The sequence below is a fragment of the Lytechinus pictus genome, chromosome 2, assembly GCF_037042905.1.
Source record: "Lytechinus pictus isolate F3 Inbred chromosome 2, Lp3.0, whole genome shotgun sequence".
Lineage (NCBI taxonomy): Eukaryota > Metazoa > Echinodermata > Echinoidea > Temnopleuroida > Toxopneustidae > Lytechinus > Lytechinus pictus.
Window position 1 is genome coordinate 36,564,066 of NC_087246.1, and position 19,441 is coordinate 36,583,506.

Consider the following 19,441-nt stretch of genomic DNA (forward strand, 5'->3'; position numbering starts at 1 on the left):
AGCTCTCAGACTTGAAGAAATGCGACCGGAGCAAGTTCTGATTCACGTGGGTTTATATGCGGATGAAGTGGCGTAACAGGCGGGGGGCAGGGTGGGGGCAAGCTGTCCCCCTAGCTGGCGGACTTTACCGGGAAAGTATTTTTTTTTAACGGGAAAAGAGAAAAGGGAGGGAGAAAAAGGGGGATGAAAATAAAATTTTTGCTCGCTCGCTCTTAATAAAAATAAAAAAAGACAAATTCTGCCCGATATGTAATATCTGGCCCCCTCAAGAAAATTTTCGTCTCATTACACCATTAGTATACGCCTGTTATAAAAGTTTATCATAAAAAACAAAGAAACATAAGAAAAAAAATAATACAACATAAGCATAACGAGGTATTCAAAACAAAAAACAAAACTGTTATATGACCGGGAAATTTTTGGCTCTTGCCCCCCCCCCCCCCCCCCCCCCCCCCCCCCCGTGGTCACCGACGCGACCCCTGTTACGCAGTTACGCCGCGCGCGCTCATGACTGTTTTGGAATCTAGGAGCGAAAAAGGAAAAAGCCGAGGCTGGTGATCGCGGCCAAGGTTGATTAGTTTATATTGTCTTATTTTAAATTCATTGCACCAGCGCCCATGAACTGAAATACTGTGCCCCGAGTACCGGTAATTGTCATGAAGGAATACATCATCTAGCAACTGAAAAGGTGGGAACTGCCCGATAAAATTGAGGAAGATGTGCTCAATTTGACGAACGAGAACTTGGACGGACCCCGGCTTGCGGTCGATCCCTGGGCCGCAGCAGACCCGGGAGAAAGGCTGACACATATGGGGGTCGGCTGCTCATTTGCCGCTGGAACTGTTCGACAAAAATCATTGTTGGATGATGAACAAGTTACGCGCTGGAGAGGACATGAACTGTACAGAAGTAAGTTCTACAATTTTTAGTTCTACCTCCATCCACCATTTCCACTGCCGTACAGTTGGGGGGGGGGGGGGTTTGGGCCATCCGGCCATCGTCGGGCATGGCCACCAAAACTTAACTCAAATTGTTCGGTGCGCAGACTTGGGGCCTACCATCATAGCAATATATTTTTAAAACCCAGGATTACTGATTCCGTTCTAAATTTTGCGCTAGTTTATGCCATGACCATGTTTGACCTGTTACGATACTGCAACAAATAACAATGAAGTAGTTTTTATTACAGGAAATATATTTAAATCGATCAACAGAATTAAAACAAAATATCTTACATCTCTTGAAGTGCCAGATGCACAATCCAAGGTTAAAATAGTATAGGCCCTATCCAAATAAAATCACAGTTGGTTGGCGAAGATTCTTTAAATTAAAGTTCACAATGATGGCGATGATGAAATCGATGTTGAAGCACGATGAATAACAAGAGTCACTGTAACGTATTGAAATGTCCGTGAAGACGATGTTGATGATGATTAACAGTCAATTTCAGCAATCCATGGGTTGAAAAGTGTTCATTAAAACAGCTTGACGATCTCGAGAACTGAGAATTTCTCTCTCACAGTTCATTGATGGCGTGCAAATAATTCCACAGAAGATAAATATTCCAGGTGGAAATAAACTCTGCTCTGAAATAAAGTCTGGCGTGAAACTCTGAGTTCTAATATGATGTGATGTGATATGATGATGTCCTTGAAGAAACTGCCAGCTTATATACAAATTATTCACTATTCTGGAAGCTTCTAGTATTGTCTACAAATAGAATATTCTCCTTTTTTCTGGAGCAATCAAATTCTAGAAGACTCTTGAATGACCTCAGTGAAATTAACAATTGTAAACAAAATAGATAATCCTATTGTTCATTTCCACTAACACTAAGTCTTTTGTCTACATTTATTCTATTGTTTGTAAATTCCAGAAATAACAAAGATTATTCAAAGATTACTCATGTGTAACAAAGCTGTACTGGAACATTCTTGATCATTGTATGCTATAAATATCCTTAAAGAGGAAATAACTAAATAAATGAATGTAATTGCTCTTACAATTTTACTTATATATAACAGACCCCCTCAAAATTTTGCCAATTACCACTTTCTCCAGCCCTTCATCCTTTGCTGCGGCAGTGTTCTTTGCCGTTCATGTAACCAAGAGAAGAAACAATGGGAAGAATCATTATTGATATTTTGTTCTTCATAGTGTTGTTTTGTTATTAATTGGCTGGATTGGTTTTATTTCTTTGCCGTTTATATTAATAAAGGAACAAGATTATCAATTACCGGACATATTTCTGAAAAGTATCAAACCTGCTTTGTTCACCTCCCTGCTTCCCTTCTACATTTAGGTCCAGATTCTTCAAATCCTTCACTTGGTAGCATCAGTCCTACTCGCCAACGTCTCACTGATGAAATCCAGGCTCTCTATACTTGTAACCAAGTGGAGGTAAATATTGATCATCAATTTGTGTGATGTTTTATTAACCTACAACTTTCAATTTGGTAATTCAGTCTTTATTTGATTCTCCACTTCTCCAGTAGGCCTACTGTAGAAGCTGTTATTTTCACGGGGGTTTTAATTTCGTGAATTCAAGTCAATTCAATCATGGCTCATTTTGTATAAAATGGCTGAAATTAGCATGTTTACAATAAAATGTTCACAAGTCATACATGGGTAAATGCAACAATTACAATTTAAACATGTACATGCAAGGATTTGGGATGTACATAGATAATAAATAATGTTTAAAGAGCAAGTGTAAATAAGAATTCATTAAAATATAATAAAATAGAATTTGAAAAATACTAAATTAAAAGATGATGAATATTATACAATTAAATATTCAAATAGTAGGCCTAATTGGATTTAAATGGAGACTAAAACAATGACAAAAATTTAAGTTGATTTCAAGGCTATGAGAGTAAAATTTATTCAGAATTTAGTAAATCTATGAAATATGGTATTGCACTTTATCTAAAACGATCTGTTTAGCATTTTATCTGAGCAAAGTTTGGAACACTTCTTTATGAGATTGAGACATTTTTCCTTTTTGGAAGCCAGTTATTGAGGGTTTTGTACAATATTAGAGATTTAGCAAACTCCATCCACAGATTTTTTTGTCTTCTTTCTAGACATTCTTATCCTCATTTTGTTAGTGCATTTTCATAGTCTATATAATCTGAACCAAGAATTATTTTAGAAACTCTTCTTTTTTAAAATATTTTTTCCAAGTCCTTTACTCGTTTAGCAGTTACATGTAGTGCTCCGTTGAATACTGGTACACAATACTCCAATATTAGACGAATATATCCAATGTAAATTTGAACAAGGTCTGACATAGGGAGTTTATATTGTTTGACAAGTCTGAACATATACAATTTTTTGTTACACCTTTTGAAATTTGTTTATCCCATTTTAAGTTTGACTGAATATAAACACCAAGTATTTCAACAGTTTCTCTATATTGCAGAGAAGTGTCACCAATATGCAATAGATTAGGTAATAGTGGGTTTTTAGAAAAAAATAACTCTGATTACATTACATTTATTCGGATTTGGTTTCACATATGATTATCAGATGACCAGGCAACAAGTGCATTTAGATGACATTGTAATACAGTTCTAAGGAGTTTATATTGAAAGATTTTTAACTATAGTAAGATGATCAACATACATGTACATGTATTTAAAGTGCAGTAAAGAATAAAGATTCATTCTGACATGCATCATTAAACATGATCAAAAATAATATCGGGCCTAATTTTGTGCCTTTAGGCACTCCAGCATGATTTGTAATATACGAAGATAATACGCCCTAATATTTCACAGATTGTGAACAATTATGTTTTGCATTCTACAGCACATTGCAGAAACAATTTTCTGTAATAATTTCTTTTTGTTAGATCAGTATTACTGGCATGATATTCTGATTTTTTTTTAATAATTTTTTTTCCAGATTTTTTACATGAAATCCTTTGCCCAAGAACGTCCGTCTGTCTGTCCATCCTTTAACTTTACCTTGTAAACGCGATAACTTCAGTTTGACTTAATCTAGGCTCATATAATTTAGTGTGTATGATAGTAGCTTGGATCCCAGGAAGCCTAGTGATTCTGAGGTCAAAAGGTCAAAGGTCAAGGTCACAGTGACATATTTTCATCTTACCCCTCTGCAGTCCTTGTAAACGTGATAACTTCAGTTTAACTTAACCTAGGCTCATATGATTTGGTGTATATGATACTAGCATGGATCCCAGGAAGCCTATCGATTTTGAGGTCCAAAGGTCAAGGTCACACTTACATGTTATCATCTTACCCTTCTGTAGTCCTTGTAAACGCGATAACTTAACCTAGGCTCATATAATGTGGTTTGTAGGATACTAGCATGGATCCCAGGAAGCCTATCGATTTTGAGGTCAAAAGGTGAAAGGTCTAGGTCACACTGACATGTTTTCATCTTACCCTTTTGAAGTCTTTGTAAACGCGATAACTTTAGTTTAATTTAACCTAGGCTGATAAAATTTGGTGTATACATGATACTAGCATAGATCCCAGGAAGCCTCTCAATTTTGAGGTCAAAAGGTCAAAGGCCAAGGTCGCACTGACATGTTTTCATCTTACTCTTTTGCAGACTTTGTTAACGTGATAACTTCAGTTTAACTTAACCTAGGCTCATATAATTTGGTGTGTATAATACTAGCATGGATCCCAGAAAGCCTCTCAATTTTGAGGTCAAAAGGTCAAAGGTCAAGGTCACACCGACATGTTATCTTCTTACCCTTCTGAAGTCCTTGTAAACGCGATAACTTTAGTTTAACTTAACCAAGGCTCATATATAATTTGGTGTGTGTGATACTAGCACAAATCCCAGGAAGTCTATTGATTTTGAGGTCAAAAGGTCAAGATCACAGTGACATGTTTTCATCTTACCCTTCTGAAGTCCTTGGTAACGTGATAACTTTAGTTGAACTTAACCTAGGCTCATATAATTTGGTGTGTATGATACTAGCATAGATCCCAGGAAGCCTATTGATTTTGAGGTCAGAAGGTCAAAGGTGAAGTCGCCACCTTCCACTTTTCTTGCTTGACTAATAACTCCATTTTCCGCATTACGGGCGGGCGTATTATGTGCTCGCCTTAACGACACTCTTGTTACTGCTTCTCAACGTCAAATGATAAAACTATCATGCAGACTCACCTTGAAAAATCACTTTCGATTTCTTTACTATGCAAGGGCTTATAACCCCGATGGCCTTGGACTTCGTTGGTGACTTTATTATAGCAACCCTTGGCTATTTTTCAGATTTTTTTTCAGAGGGGAATATCATGCCTGATATTACACATTTTGCCATTGGGATATTGTCATAAATTTTGGACCTGTCCACCATGTAAAACACATTTTTAAGATCTATACTAGCCTACATTGTGCAGCACCAGGTATAATGTAATGTAACCTTTTCGAGGGGTGTTGCTGCTTTTATATTTTATAATGAATGAATGTGCATTTATTTTTCTTTGCAGGTGCTAACAATAATCCATTTTAATGATGTCTACAACATTGAATCTGGAGATGGGGTATGTGGTGGAGCTGCTAGGTTTGCTACAGTTGTCAAGGCTTATTCAGACTGCAACCCACTTGTGCTGTTTAGTGGGGACTGCCTGAATCCTTCTATCTGTAAGTAACACTCGTATTAATTTTAAGACCCATCCAGACAAAATTTGCTAAACTATGTAAAGGTTTAATAAATGTTTTTTTTTATACTTTGGCAAGTACACATATATGGTCTAGTTGAACTATTTTATTATCAAAATATTTGTTAGCATCTACTACTGATTTATACTTAAGTTTTGCTATTTTTTTTCTTTTTCATGTCATCATGTTGATAAAATTTCAGGATTTATATAATAAGAACCTCTACAAAGTTACAACAGCCATTCCATGTATTACTAGACACACTAGGCTTCAATTTCCAAGTTAAACCAATCAATGAAGTATATTTATTTTTGGCTAGGTACATGTCCAAAAGGTATTAATATGATTTTTCACTGCCTTTCACCTACAAGTGATGGAGTTACACAATCCTAAAGAGATGTCAGATTTGCATAAAAAAGTATGTCTTTTTGTAACTTTTTTTATTGACACTTAAAAATGTGTACTGTGTTTAAATACATAATATTTCTATTCTGTCCAATCTGATAGCTATTTTCACTTATCACCTTTTTTTGCACTTTTTTTAAACCAGGCTTGACAATATTTCAAGTTAAAAACACCCTCGAAATGTGTCACGCGAGTCACAAAAATACATGGATCCGTATTTTAGTTCGTAAACTATTATTAAGTAGTATTATTTCTAGTTGATAAAGTAAGGAGCATAAGGTCCTAAATCAAACCAGCAAAGAAGATTGCCAACCCCTTCATTATGAAAAAACACCCTGAAGTGCTGTCATGCAAGTCAAATTAAGGTATTTTTAATTCACGCAAGTCACACATCACAGAATGAGCAATTTTTTTGGGGGGAAAGAAAATGATCGGGACTTTTTTGGCAGATGTCAATTCTTTTGGCCTGAATTTTTACTCTTATTTAGAAAAAACATTGTTTAATACTATTAATAACTTAATTTTTGTGTAAGTAGATGTATCAGAGCTTGACTTTAGAATTCCTTTGTTTTAAAGAAAAATGGAATGCAAATGACCATAAATGTTGTGTGTGAATGGTATTTGGCCCATTTTATTGAAGAACATATAGTCCGAAATAAAACTTTTCAAATGGCAATCCATTCAAAACAAAAAGTGAGGCGTTAATGAATTTTTGACATATTTCCAGATGTTTCAAAATACTCTTCAGAAAGTTTTATCGAAATCTGTTGAGTACATGTATATTCTGAGGAAATTACAGACAAATACAGTAAGGTCAGGAATCTTTTAGTGTCGTGTCACATGAGTCACTACAAACATATTGAAATATCTCCTACAAAAACGACTGTAAATTCAAAATTTTTGTTGGAAAAATGTGTATTATCAATACTTTGATGGAAATAGATAGGAAAAACAGTGTGCAATATACGATTTTCAAGTTATTAACCTTAAGAAGTTGGAATTTTGTGTAAATGTCACGCAAGTCACAATGGAATGGCTGACAAGATACTGTTAAACTTAAGTTATTGCATGAATTATCTGCATTTAATTAATCTTTTTCTTGTTTATTCATTGATAAAGTGAAATTGCTCTTGAATTCTGTTTTAAATATCTGAATAGTGGAATGTTGTTATTTTTTCTATGGCACAGACCATATTTTAACATTTCAAAATACATATGTACATGTATTAACATCTGAAGTGATGCCACAATTTTATGATTTTACACTATTCATCAGACTGTGATAGATATTAGATTGAGATAGAATGCTGAAGAATTATTAAATTACGGTAGTGAAAACTAGCTTTTTTTTCACTAACATTTTGATTGTCATAATAGAGAGGAAACAATTTTTTTTTTAACTTTCTTTATTTTTTATCATTTTTTTTTTTTTTTTGGGGGGGGGGTGGGTTAATTACTGGTTTGAATGCACACTTAGCTGGCATGTGTCTCTGATCTCTCCTCCCCTCTTTCACTTTTATTGTAGGACAGTATATATATGACAAATAGACTATTTGATCATATCCAACCAAAGATGAGAGCTAGTAGAAAATAATGGACTCCTTGAATGTATGCAATGTCCAACTGGTGTATTCAGACGAAAGTAATGTTGAATAAAACACATGTTGATTATATGAAAACGATGTATTATAAAAATATTTGTATCCGACTGTTTTATTTCTAAATAAAACAGTTGGATATCAAATATTCTTATTTTACATCGTGATCGTATCATCAAAGTTTGAAATCAAATAAAAACTAGTAATGAATTTTGATGCAAAAACATTCCTCAAGGGTATCATTCACCCTTTCAAATGTCACAGAGATACATGTATTGTGTGGAGCAAATGTCAGATTCTGCGTTGGATGATTTCATACCACCCAGGTCACAAAAAATACTTGTAATTTGATATATACTTTATAGTAGGCCTACATATGATTCCCCTGAAATGAAGAAATCAAGGAGCTGATAACTCCTTGAGAAAAATATTCTAGATATAATGTAGTACACCTGTCCTTTTTTAAATAAGATAACTTTTAGGGAGTTCTCCAAGGTTGCAGGGATATAAAGAATTACCAACAAAAATTGAGTGTTTTCCAAGAAAAATGTGTAGCATATATTATTTGCTGTAGGAATGTAATTCTTCTTGCAGACTCCTAATTCAAAGATCTGTATCTGCTTCATGCAGGTGTGAATGTGGAGAAAAAAAATTGTTATGGGAAATATTTTACATTTTGATGCTCGAACAAGTTCACATGATTTAGTCCCTGCATGCATTTTTTGTAATTGGATAGGTGTGAAAGCTCACCTACTCGGAGGATAACATAATGCCTGATTTTTCAGCGTAAAGATTTAATGAAGTCTGGGCTACCTGCTATTTACCTAGGCAATCAATATGTCTCAAGGCTACATAAGCTCATGGTTCAGTAGCGTAGAGAACTGGCTGCTATTAAATTGATTTTTTATTTAATATACAAATGAAGTTTAGGATTAGGAATATTTTAGGACAGAAAATAGGTATTTTTTCTTCAAATTATAATCCTGGTTTTTGATAGCAATGAGGAATCACCTTAGAATGCCAAGTAGTTACCAATATTTTCAGTGTCCCCAGTGATATCATTTCAAGAGACAATGTGAGGCAGAATTCATAGCCTGTTAAATCCCCCAAAGTCCACATGTCATTTTTCATATTTATTAGTAGATTAAATGACTACTACTACTGCATCTTAGTGATAGCCAGTTATGAAATGGCAGTCAAACCACACTACATAACCAACCTGCTATCGTTACATTGTACTAACTTGCGTAAACACAGCCTCAATGTCCGTCATCCTCCACTACTCTCTCATCTCGCATTTACTTGTAATCAAATATCAATACAGTCACTATAGTAATCTTAATCAAAATTTAATTGTTGAATGAAGTGCCGATCTCCTGGTAAATGAAATTTGCATATTAGAATAATGCATTGACCCAATAGAAGTACATTTCTGATTTGTCTGATTAATCTAATTACTGGCTACATGTACTGTTGGTATACACTGGAAGCATGGAGCTATATAAAACACATAATAGCTTCATGCTGTAAGTGAGCACTATGTATCCATTTGTTGCTAAATTTTGTTGTTTGTTTGAGTTATATGGCAAATAGAGCCAATCAATCAAAAGGCTTTGAATGACTGAATGTCAGTAGTTTTAGCGAAATCAAAAATGGCATTTAGATAATGGATTTTGATTATTGTTTTATATTTCGGTACTCTAAACACAAATTATGTTTGCTAAATCAGGAATCAGTTAGTATTTTTGTGTTCAATATTATTATAAGGTTTGACAGGAAACATTAATTTCAGATACATGTACATGTAATTGAAAGGGAATTTCATGTTGTTTGTTCTCGTTTGCATGACAATTTTTCAATATTAACTATATAAAAATAAACTTGAAATGAATACGTAGGCATTCTTCAAGATATCAGAGTTGATATGAAATTGCCAAGTAAAAAGGGTAGAGGTAATATATGATAATGATGGCTACGCAAACATGGCATTTTTACCCAGGCTGCCATTTTTACTTCTGCCATTTTTACCTCTGCCATTACACGTACTTCTGCCATTTTTACCTCTGCCATTACACATACTTCTGCCATTTTTACCTCTGCCATTTTTACCTCTGCCCTTTTTACCTCTGCCCTTTATACTTCTGCCCTTTTTACTTATGCCATTTTTACCTCTGCCATTTTTCCCTCTGCACTTTTTACCTCTGCCATTTTTACATCTGCCATATTACTTTTGCCATTTTTACCTCTGGCATTATTACTTCTGCCATTTTTCCCTTTGTAATTTTTACACCGAACTGATATGAATCAATTACAGTTTTTCAGATTTGATAACAATTTTATTAATTTTTTTGTTAAGTTAGTGAATACTTGACATGACTGTACTTATATATGGGGACATCACATGTTCTTGTGCCAAATATTCCTGTTTTCAAGAGAATGGGACTATTTCTTATCAAATGTTGACATTAAAAAAATGCTGCATAAAAATGTTTAACAACAAGAAATTCAGTCTACAAAGATATTTAAGTTCAAGTAGTTGAAATATCTTCCAGTCCAAAAGTGACATAGCTTTTAATTCACTGCTCACCAGTTTGCTAGAAATTAGATCAAGTTTATGAAAGGAACTATTTAGAATGAAATATAGAAGATGAAATTTTCTCCTGCATGGCTAGAGAAGTCAGTTAGCTCAATATCTAGAAACATATTTGTATTTTTGATTGCTAAATGTAAAAATTAGAATTTATTAAGCTATGAAATAAAATGAATTTATTCAATTGCTTGAATATCCTGAATATTCTGATTGTAAAATGAAAGTATTCCATGGAATCAATGGATGATCTTTTTTTTATTTTTTGTTGTTGATTTTATAGTGAGTACTTTTACCAAAGGAGAGCACATGGTACCAATACTCAATGCCTTGAGAGTTAATACAGCTGTCTACGGCAATCATGATTTTGGTGAGTTGATGTAAAATACCATCAAGAAGATTCTGTTTCAAAACTTTTAATCATCAAAATGTGAAAAGTCAAAATATGTTTCATGTTTTGTGTAAGGCTATATCCATCAAGCCCTAATCTAGTCTATCCCATTGTATTATTTTTCTGAGGGGAATATCATGCCTCTCCTGCTTATTGAACACTTAATTTCAAGGTACAGTACAACTCACTTTTCGTCTATGAATGGTCATTTCTGTTTATTTTCAGACTTTGGTGTTGATGATCTAGAGGACATTGTCAAAGAAACTCAGTTTCCATGGTTACTAAGCAACGTGATTGATGATTTCACCGGCCAGATGCTGGCTGATGGGATAGTGACCAGACTCCTTACTTGGCAAAATAAAAAGGTTAGTTAGCCTCTCTTATATTGTGATTGCGATTGTTTAAAAAAATGTTTCAAAATGTGATGTTCAGGGGTATATCCATGATTTTCCAATTGACTGTGCGGTATCGTCATCAATCATCCAAATCATGCTGCAAATTGACCTACAAATCTAGCCACAGTAACCATAGTGAAACAGTGCTTTTCAGCCAATCAAAATCAAGGAAGGTTATCAGATCTGACAACTTGTCGGACAATGATGGTCATGAGATTCCCCTCTCAAAAACGCTCCCCTTGGAGCATTTCATGAAAGGACTTGACAGAAGTTTTATCTCAGAGCTAGTTGGAGAAAAATGATGATAATATGCATGGAATGGAGTAAAAAAAAATTTAGGATCCGTTATATTTAAATACTCAGTTGAATATAAGTTTACATAGAACCTATGTGAAAGGGTCAGAGTTTAAGAAAAGAAAAGCCATCTAATTTTGAAAAAAACATCCACATGTTGGTAGGAAAAAGACGTAATCTACAGGGTTCCATTGATAAATTTCATTGTTTTTATTTCTAGTAGACCCCCGAAGAATCAAAAGTATTTTATAATAAATAATTTCTTTCATCATTGTAAAGGGGAAGTATTACCAATCACATATATAACTTTTACTAGTTTCACTTTTCTTTTCAAAATAGTGAATGAGGCTAGCAGAAATCAGCTCTCAATATTGATATATTTTCAGTCTGTATTTCTGCGTTATCGGTTCTCCATTGAGCTACATTGTGAGTGACGTCACACCACGGGAGCATTTCATGAAAGACTTTCCTGTTATATCCGACAGTTACCATAGTAACAGAGGTACTCAGCCTATTAAAAATCAGGGAAAGATGTCAGATCTGGCAACTTGTCGGAAAGGAATGTTGATGAAACGCTCCCATCATGAGCACAGCTGACAGCAGCTAATACACGTGTCATTCACATTGCACATAATTGCGTCAACCGGTGTCTGTATGTGCTAGCTAGCTGAAACCATGTGCTGTGTGTGTTACATGCAGCTCAGCACATGGCAGCATACACATCACAGGCAAGCACTTGAATTTTTTCAATAAATTGACTGCACTGTACTGATGCAAAATAGCCGATACTGTCAAGTCCAATCTCGGGATTTACAGTTTATAATAAAACAGGTAAACTAACACAACTACTATGTACTATAGTGCGTGAAGATGTCGAAAACAGGGATCCAATTACATGGAAAAAAACTGGAAAAATCTGAAGGAAAAACAAACCAACAAGGAAAATGCACGCATGCATACGTGTGGAGTAGGTCGGTTGCCAATTGTGTGACGTCATCATTGAGACTGTGTCTGGTCAACGTTTTTTCTGTGTTCAAGGGGCTGAGAGGGGTCTCTTATTTTCTTGCTGTTCTCTCTTTTCCTTGACATCTAAAAGGCATTTTAGTGACATATTTGTGAATAACTTATTCAAATTCAAATTCATTTATTCCACATCTCTTAAAAAACAGGGTACAATACATAGTGAATTAATATAATATAGAGTAAAAACAACAATGACAGTTGTACAATTTAAACAACAAATAACAAGAAAAAAACACATTAAGTAATGAATGGGATGTGACGGAGTAACAAAAAGCCATTGGCCTATCTAGGCTACTCCCTTTTTACATTCATTACTGATAGAAAAAAAAAAAAAAGACAAAACTAGACAAAACCTTTTCATCCATATATAACTTGTCTATAATTATCACTTATCGTGAATTTTCTTTCGGTGGCTACTTAATGAAGTATTTGTGCTAATTCATGCATGAAATGGTAATGCCCAGAACTTGCTATTAAAGTTTTTGTCTCACCTGCCTAGCAAAGCGAGACTATAGTCGCCGCTTTTCCGACGGCGGCGTTGTCAATATTGAAATCTTAAACAAGTTTAAGTTCATTAAACCTAGACATAAGGGTAATGGTGTATCACTGAAGATCCTGCCTGAGTTTTAGTTCACATTTCATTCAGTAAAAGTAAATAATATATTTTATGTATTTTGGCCCAAAACAGTAATCTGCATCGGATTTGGACATGGAATCATGTTTTTTTTAGCAATTTAGGTCTGACATGAACTTACAAATTGTTTCATAAGCTTGGAAACAGGAATAAACAGCATTACAAATTTGACCTCAAATGTTGCACAAGTCTTACAGAATTAAGTCGGGAAATTTTTGCAACTTTAGCTTTTCATGTTACCAATTCATTGTGCAAAATGTTGAGAAGAGGCCATAATCCTCCCCCCCCCCACCTTCCGACTTTTGAGGTGATAAAGTATGTGTGAAAATGGAATGTGAATAAAGAAGCCTATTTAGTTTTATGCTTTTGTCAGGTTTTAAGAAGTCTGAATGTGAAGTCTATTAATCAAAGGCAGCTTTATCAAGCAAAACAGAGATTTTCGAAATCCATCTTGCTTTCTCTCCTACCTAGATTGGTCTGATTGGCCTTGTGGAGGAGGAGTGGCTTGTTACCTTGGCAACTGTAGATAGAGAAAATGTCACCTATCTGGATTATGTAGAGAGAGGACAGAAGCTTGCAACAGAACTGAAAGAACAGGTCAGAAAATGGTTTCAGATGGTCCTTTTATCTGAAAAAAGATATTCAAAGTTTTATATAAAATCAGCCGTGGATCAGTTCTATTTTCCAGCTATTTTGCTCATTGCTGTTGACAACCGATGATAACAGATAATTCCTATAAAAGGAAGTCCACCCCAGCATTAACTTGATTTGAGTGAAAGAGTAAAATCAAACCAGCCTAATGCTGAAAACTTCTGTTTTTTCCAGCTAAAATCACGGTAATAATAATTTTTCACTTCTGAATAGATTATTTTTACATAGATAGCTTTTGCATATATTCCTTCTTTTTGTTGAAGTTGTTATTTGCAGTAGAGGTGGTAGAAGTAGTAGTAGTAGTAGTAGTAGCAGTAGTAGTAGTAGTAGTAGTAGTAGTAGTAGAAGTAGAAGTAGCAGTAGTAGTAGTAGTAGTAGTAGTAGAAGTAGTAGTAGTAGTAGTAGTAGTAGTAGTAGTAGTAGAAGTAGTAGTAGTAGTAGTAGTAGAAGTAGTAGTAGTAGTAGTAGTAGTAGCAGCAGCTTTATCATTTTTATCTTTGTCATTATGATTATGATCATTATTAATATCATTTATAATAAAAGCAATGATGGATTGTTTTTTATTTAGCAGTAGTAGTAGCAGTAGTAGCAGTAGTAGTAGTAGTAGTAGTAGTAGTAGTAGTAGTAGTAGTAGTAGCTTTGTCATTTTTATCTTTTTCATCATTATGATTATGATCATTATTGATATCATTTATAATAATAAAAGTAATTAAGGTTTGTTTTTATTGTGAGAATTCATCTTTTAATAATTAGTACAGAACTGATGAAGTTCAAACAGGCCATATGATGTCTGTTTTAAGCCCTCCTGTGACTGCTTTCCATTCTTCCCGTTTTCTTTCTACCAGGGTGCCGATTATGTCATTGCGCTAACACACATGCGATTACCCAATGACATCAGACTGGCATCAGAAACCTCAGCCATCGATCTCATCTTAGCTGGTCATGATCATGATTACAGCTTACAGAAGGTAGGACATGCCTCACAAACATTAATCTATGATATGGTATCAATTGGCTGTTTATTTTTAGGATTAATTTCTATTTTCTTACAACATACAAATGTCCCCACATATAAATGGAAAATGTAGGCCTAAAATGTAAATGTTAATAAAATATGAGGTAAAGGAGTTTTTATTACCAGTTTTTTTTCTGGACTGCTTAGAAGTTTAACTGAGATTTAACAGTGTGCACATCTCATGCTTGAGTAAACCCCAAATTTCAAACATTGTTTTCTCCTTATATTTTATGCTCTCACTGAATTTCTTTTACATTCTATCAAGAACTTGTATGTGTTATTATTGATCATTTCTCTAAGTTATATGCCATTTTAAAGCTTATGATGTGCTTTCTCAAGCTCAATGAATACTCCAAATGTGATTTTGGGCAACTACATTGTTGGTTCTGGGGTGGCAAGTCACAAATAAAATATGGACCAAAGTGGTTTAGCCCAAATAAACATAGACACCGTTCTCACTACCTTCCTAAAACTAGTTTACTGGAAACTGGTTTAGTGGAAACTACATGTAGTTTAATGTGTAGTGAGAACGGTCGAAGCGATCTTGGAAGCGATCTTCCAAACTGGTTTCCTGAATCGGTTTCCCGTAAACTAGTTTTAGAAAGCGTAATGAGAACAGCATCATAGTCCATCTGGCATTTACATCAAGTAGTCAATAGAGAGAGAATTTGTTGGGACGATATCACAAAATAAGCAGATTGGCTCAAAACGGAAAATCATGGAAGGATCATGAAGAGGGCTACATCCAACTGTGGATGAACTCTGCCTGGTGAGGTGAGGTCAATAGACCTGGCAATTAGACCAACTGAATTATTTGACAAGGGGGTTTATCTCAAGTGAACAAAGCTCATCTGGAAATTAGACTAAGTGATTTTAGACAAGCCATTTTGAACTCTATAGGTGAATGGAACGTACATAGTAAAGAGTGGCTCAGACTTCAAGAGCTTGTCCATCATAACCCTGGAGTTCACACCTCATGACATCAACATCAACATCGAGAAGGTCGTCATCGACCAGGAGGTGGTAGAGGATGATGAGATGAAGGTGATCGTCGACCGGTACGGAGGTAATGTTACCTTTTAAAATGCCAATCAATGGTGATGATGATGACTGGTGGTGGTGATGGTGATGATGATTGTTATGGTGATAAATGATGATGATGGTGTGATGGTAATGATGATGATGATTATGATGAAGGTGGTTATGGTGGTGGTGGTGGTTATGATGATGATTGTCACAGATATGTAGGTGAATTCATTTTATATGGCGATACACAAATAAAAATTCATTCAGAAATTGAAAAGTTAGATTAGATTTTGATTCAAGTAGACAAATCGTCTTTAACTTGTATTCAAATCAACATAATTAAAGCAAATTTATAGATAATATACATAATTTGACAACAGTAATCCTAAATATAGAAAATTATTGGAAAGCTTGGTTGTGTACTTCTGAGGGTCTTCACTCCATAGCAGACTATTAAATTCAAATTTCATATGAAAATTCCATAGTGATGATCTTAACTATAATTAAAGTATTATAAATAACTGACCAGTTCTCATGTTCTTGGTTCTTGTAAACCATGAATCAAATTGTCGTTCTGAGTCGCTGTATGTAGCTGGTCCTCGTAGATGGTAGACTATGTGTATCCAATGATCGAGTCCTTGTCCTATGCCTTCGATCACAGCCAATATCTCCCTGGATAACAATCCTTTGATGACGGCTTAAAAAGCCAACCTATATATATATATATATACAGAGGTTTTTCTGTCTATAGGAGATCCCGTTGCCTGCCGCCTCCTGAAATGATCATGTCAACTGCCGACAATCTGCTCACTCTAGCTCCATAAACAGCAAGAGAGTTGGCAAGAAATAAATGGGGAAAATATACGCTTTCATACGCACATCCAGTTTCCCTCTCTCTGGCAGTCAGACTCCTTTCCCTTGGGTAGGCAAAACAGTAGGCCTACTTTCTCCACAAGCGGCGAGAATTGCTTCTGTCTACATTCGCTCTCTCTCCCTTTCACCAAACATGAAATTACGCCACCAATAACAAATGTGACAAATCACGTTCCTGTCATCAAACTACATGACCACTTATCTTTTGCTCTCACGTAATTACCCTGTAGCAAAAAAAAAAGCAAACATTCAATTGAGTGGAATAAAAGAAATTCGCGCGATTACTGCAACAAAGCGCTCGCCTATTAAAAGCGGTTCTCTTATAATATAAGAGAACAGATATTTGATGCATTCAAAAACTGCATCAAATTGCCTGGTAATTAGTGAGAAATATATATATATATATATATATATATATGAGTATGTTAGATAGCAATACACATAATACACACAATTAAATACACTTATACTCATGTACATACATGTAATATACAATATGAACAAAACAGTAAGTTACAGAACATCAACACTAAATCAACACGTCTTACATTTACTTTTACAATCACAATCAACATAATCGTTAATTGAAGTGTTCACTGACCCTAATCATAATAATAATCATAATTCAATATAAACATGTAGTTCAACATTTTTCCTCCTTATGCCTCCAGGGTAAAATGATCCGTTTTCCATGACGCTTTTAATTACAACCATTTGTTTATTTGTATGTTATTTATTTAATCGTAGTAGTATTCGTATTCGTACTTGTGATGCTTTTATCAATAGCAGTACTGGTTTTTATAGTAGTTTTTATAGTAGTATGATTAGTCTTAATGTATCCATGCATACCAATACATCTCTTTTATATTAAAAAAACGTAATTAAACTCAAGCGTATCCTTCTCTATGAACAGTCTTGATACAGAACTTGAAAATGATATTCTGGAGTCTCATCCAGTAGGAGATTGCCGATATTACTTGCCAAATGAATATAATAGCAACATAAACTTCCGCCATAATGAATTAACCCTTTTACATATGAATATCCGAAGCTTATCACGTAATTACGATAAACTATTGAATCTCACACACTCCCTCCAAAATCCATTTTCTGTCATAGGAATCACCGAATCGTGGCTTCATATCAAGTCTCCCCCAATCTTTAATTTAGATGGTTATGATTTCTTACGATGCGATCGTGTACGCGGGAAAGGAGGGGGCGTAGCCCTTTACATTACAAAACAAATAACCTATAAAAAAATTGACATACCTTTCTCTCCAATATTCCAGACAATATTTTTAGAAATTGAAAATGCTTCAAACAAAAACATTATTATTGGTTTATCGTACCGACCCCCTAACGAGTCTCTGGATGCTTACATTCAATATATGGAATCTTGTCTAAGCCTTGTTTCTAAAGGCGGTAAAGCCATTTATTTGATGGGCGATTTTAATGTTAATATGCTCAACGAAAGTGCTCCATACAGAAAGTTACTTTTATCTATGTCGGCTCATGGTCTAATTCCCACAATCAATCTACCAACCCGAATAACTCCCAATTGTGCTACACTTATCGATAACATATTTACTAATGTTGAGGATATTCAAAGTGGAATATTATACGCGTACATTTCGGATCATCTACCTATATTCTGTATCTTAAAGAACTATATTAAAAGTTATAATCAGAGAAAGCAACCTGATGATAAAATACCGTTTAGGAAAATGACAGACCAAAATATAATTAATCTCACTCACGATTTAGCAGAAGAATCTTGGAATCACGTGTACGAACATGATTCAAATGTTGATTTTGCATATAAATTGTTCTTTGATACTTTTAAAAAACATTTTGATAAAAATATACCTCTGATAAAACAGCAAAAGAGACAAGAAATAATCCGTAAACCCTGGATTACAAGATCTATTCTCAAATCAATCCATAAAAAGAACAAATTATATAAAAATCATATAAAAAGACCAAACGATATACATATTCTAAACAAGTTAAAAAAATTTCGTAATACATTAAACAATGTCATTCGAGCATCACGAAAAAAACATTATACTGATAAATTCCAATATGCTATAGGAAATAGTAAAGAAACTTGGAAAGTAATAAATGACGTCATAGGCAAAAGACAACTTTCAGTATTTCCAGATAAGCTGGAGGATAATGGTAAGATTATTAATGACCCAAAAGAAATTATCACAAATTTGAATACGTATTTTGTGAATATAGGTGTCAAATTATCTCAGGATGTAGCACCAATCCATAATAATAATTCATATTCCTATTTAGATACCCTTAGTAATAAGAATCCAGAATCTCTTTTTCTCAAACCAGTTAGCCCACATGAAGTAGTATTAATTGTTAAAAAGATGAAGAATAGCAAAGCGATAGGTCACGACGAATTAAACACTTTTCTTTTAAAGAAGATTATTCACTACATTGTTGATCCTTTGTGTCATATCTTTAATTTATCAATACGCACCGGCAAATATCCTCAAGTTTCAAACTTGCACGTGTTATACCAATATTCAAAAAAGGAAACACAAATGAATGTACGAACTACCGTCCGATATCTATATTACCATGTATATCTAAAATACTGGAAATAATTATTTACAATCAATTGTTTAATTTTCTGGAAAAATGTAAGATTATAACACCTTGCCAGTATGGATTCCGTAAACACCATTCTACGGAATTAGCAATTGTTGACTTATATGACAGAATTTCTAATGCTATTTCTCGCAAACAGTTTGCAGTTGCTTTATTCATCGATCTTAGTAAAGCATTCGACACCCTCAACCACTCGATTTTGATAAGTAAACTCCAACATTACGGAGTACGGGGAACACCACTATCCTGGTTCAACGACTATCTAACTAATAGACAACAAT

At 34.4% G+C, this 19,441-nt stretch overlaps 1 protein-coding gene across 2 annotated transcripts in view; it reads left to right on the plus strand.

Annotated features, from left to right (window-relative positions):
- Nucleotides 1–507: 507 nt before the first annotated feature.
- Nucleotides 508–19,441, plus strand: part of LOC129254306 (snake venom 5'-nucleotidase-like) — a 28,162-nt gene continuing 9,228 nt past the window's right edge. Inside the window, exons 1-8 of one of the 2 annotated variants that reach the window (XM_064115665.1) lie at nucleotides 508–909; nucleotides 2,303–2,400; nucleotides 5,472–5,625; nucleotides 10,517–10,603; nucleotides 10,850–10,989; nucleotides 13,442–13,567; nucleotides 14,467–14,589; nucleotides 15,537–15,702. In XM_064115665.1, coding sequence (XP_063971735.1) covers nucleotides 810–909; nucleotides 2,303–2,400; nucleotides 5,472–5,625; nucleotides 10,517–10,603; nucleotides 10,850–10,989; nucleotides 13,442–13,567; nucleotides 14,467–14,589; nucleotides 15,537–15,702 — 994 coding nt within the window. In that variant the 5' untranslated portion in view covers nucleotides 508–809. The remainder of the gene's footprint in view (nucleotides 910–2,302; nucleotides 2,401–5,471; nucleotides 5,626–10,516; nucleotides 10,604–10,849; nucleotides 10,990–13,441; nucleotides 13,568–14,466; nucleotides 14,590–15,536; nucleotides 15,703–19,441) is intronic. The other variant, XM_064115666.1, reaches the window with a different exon arrangement.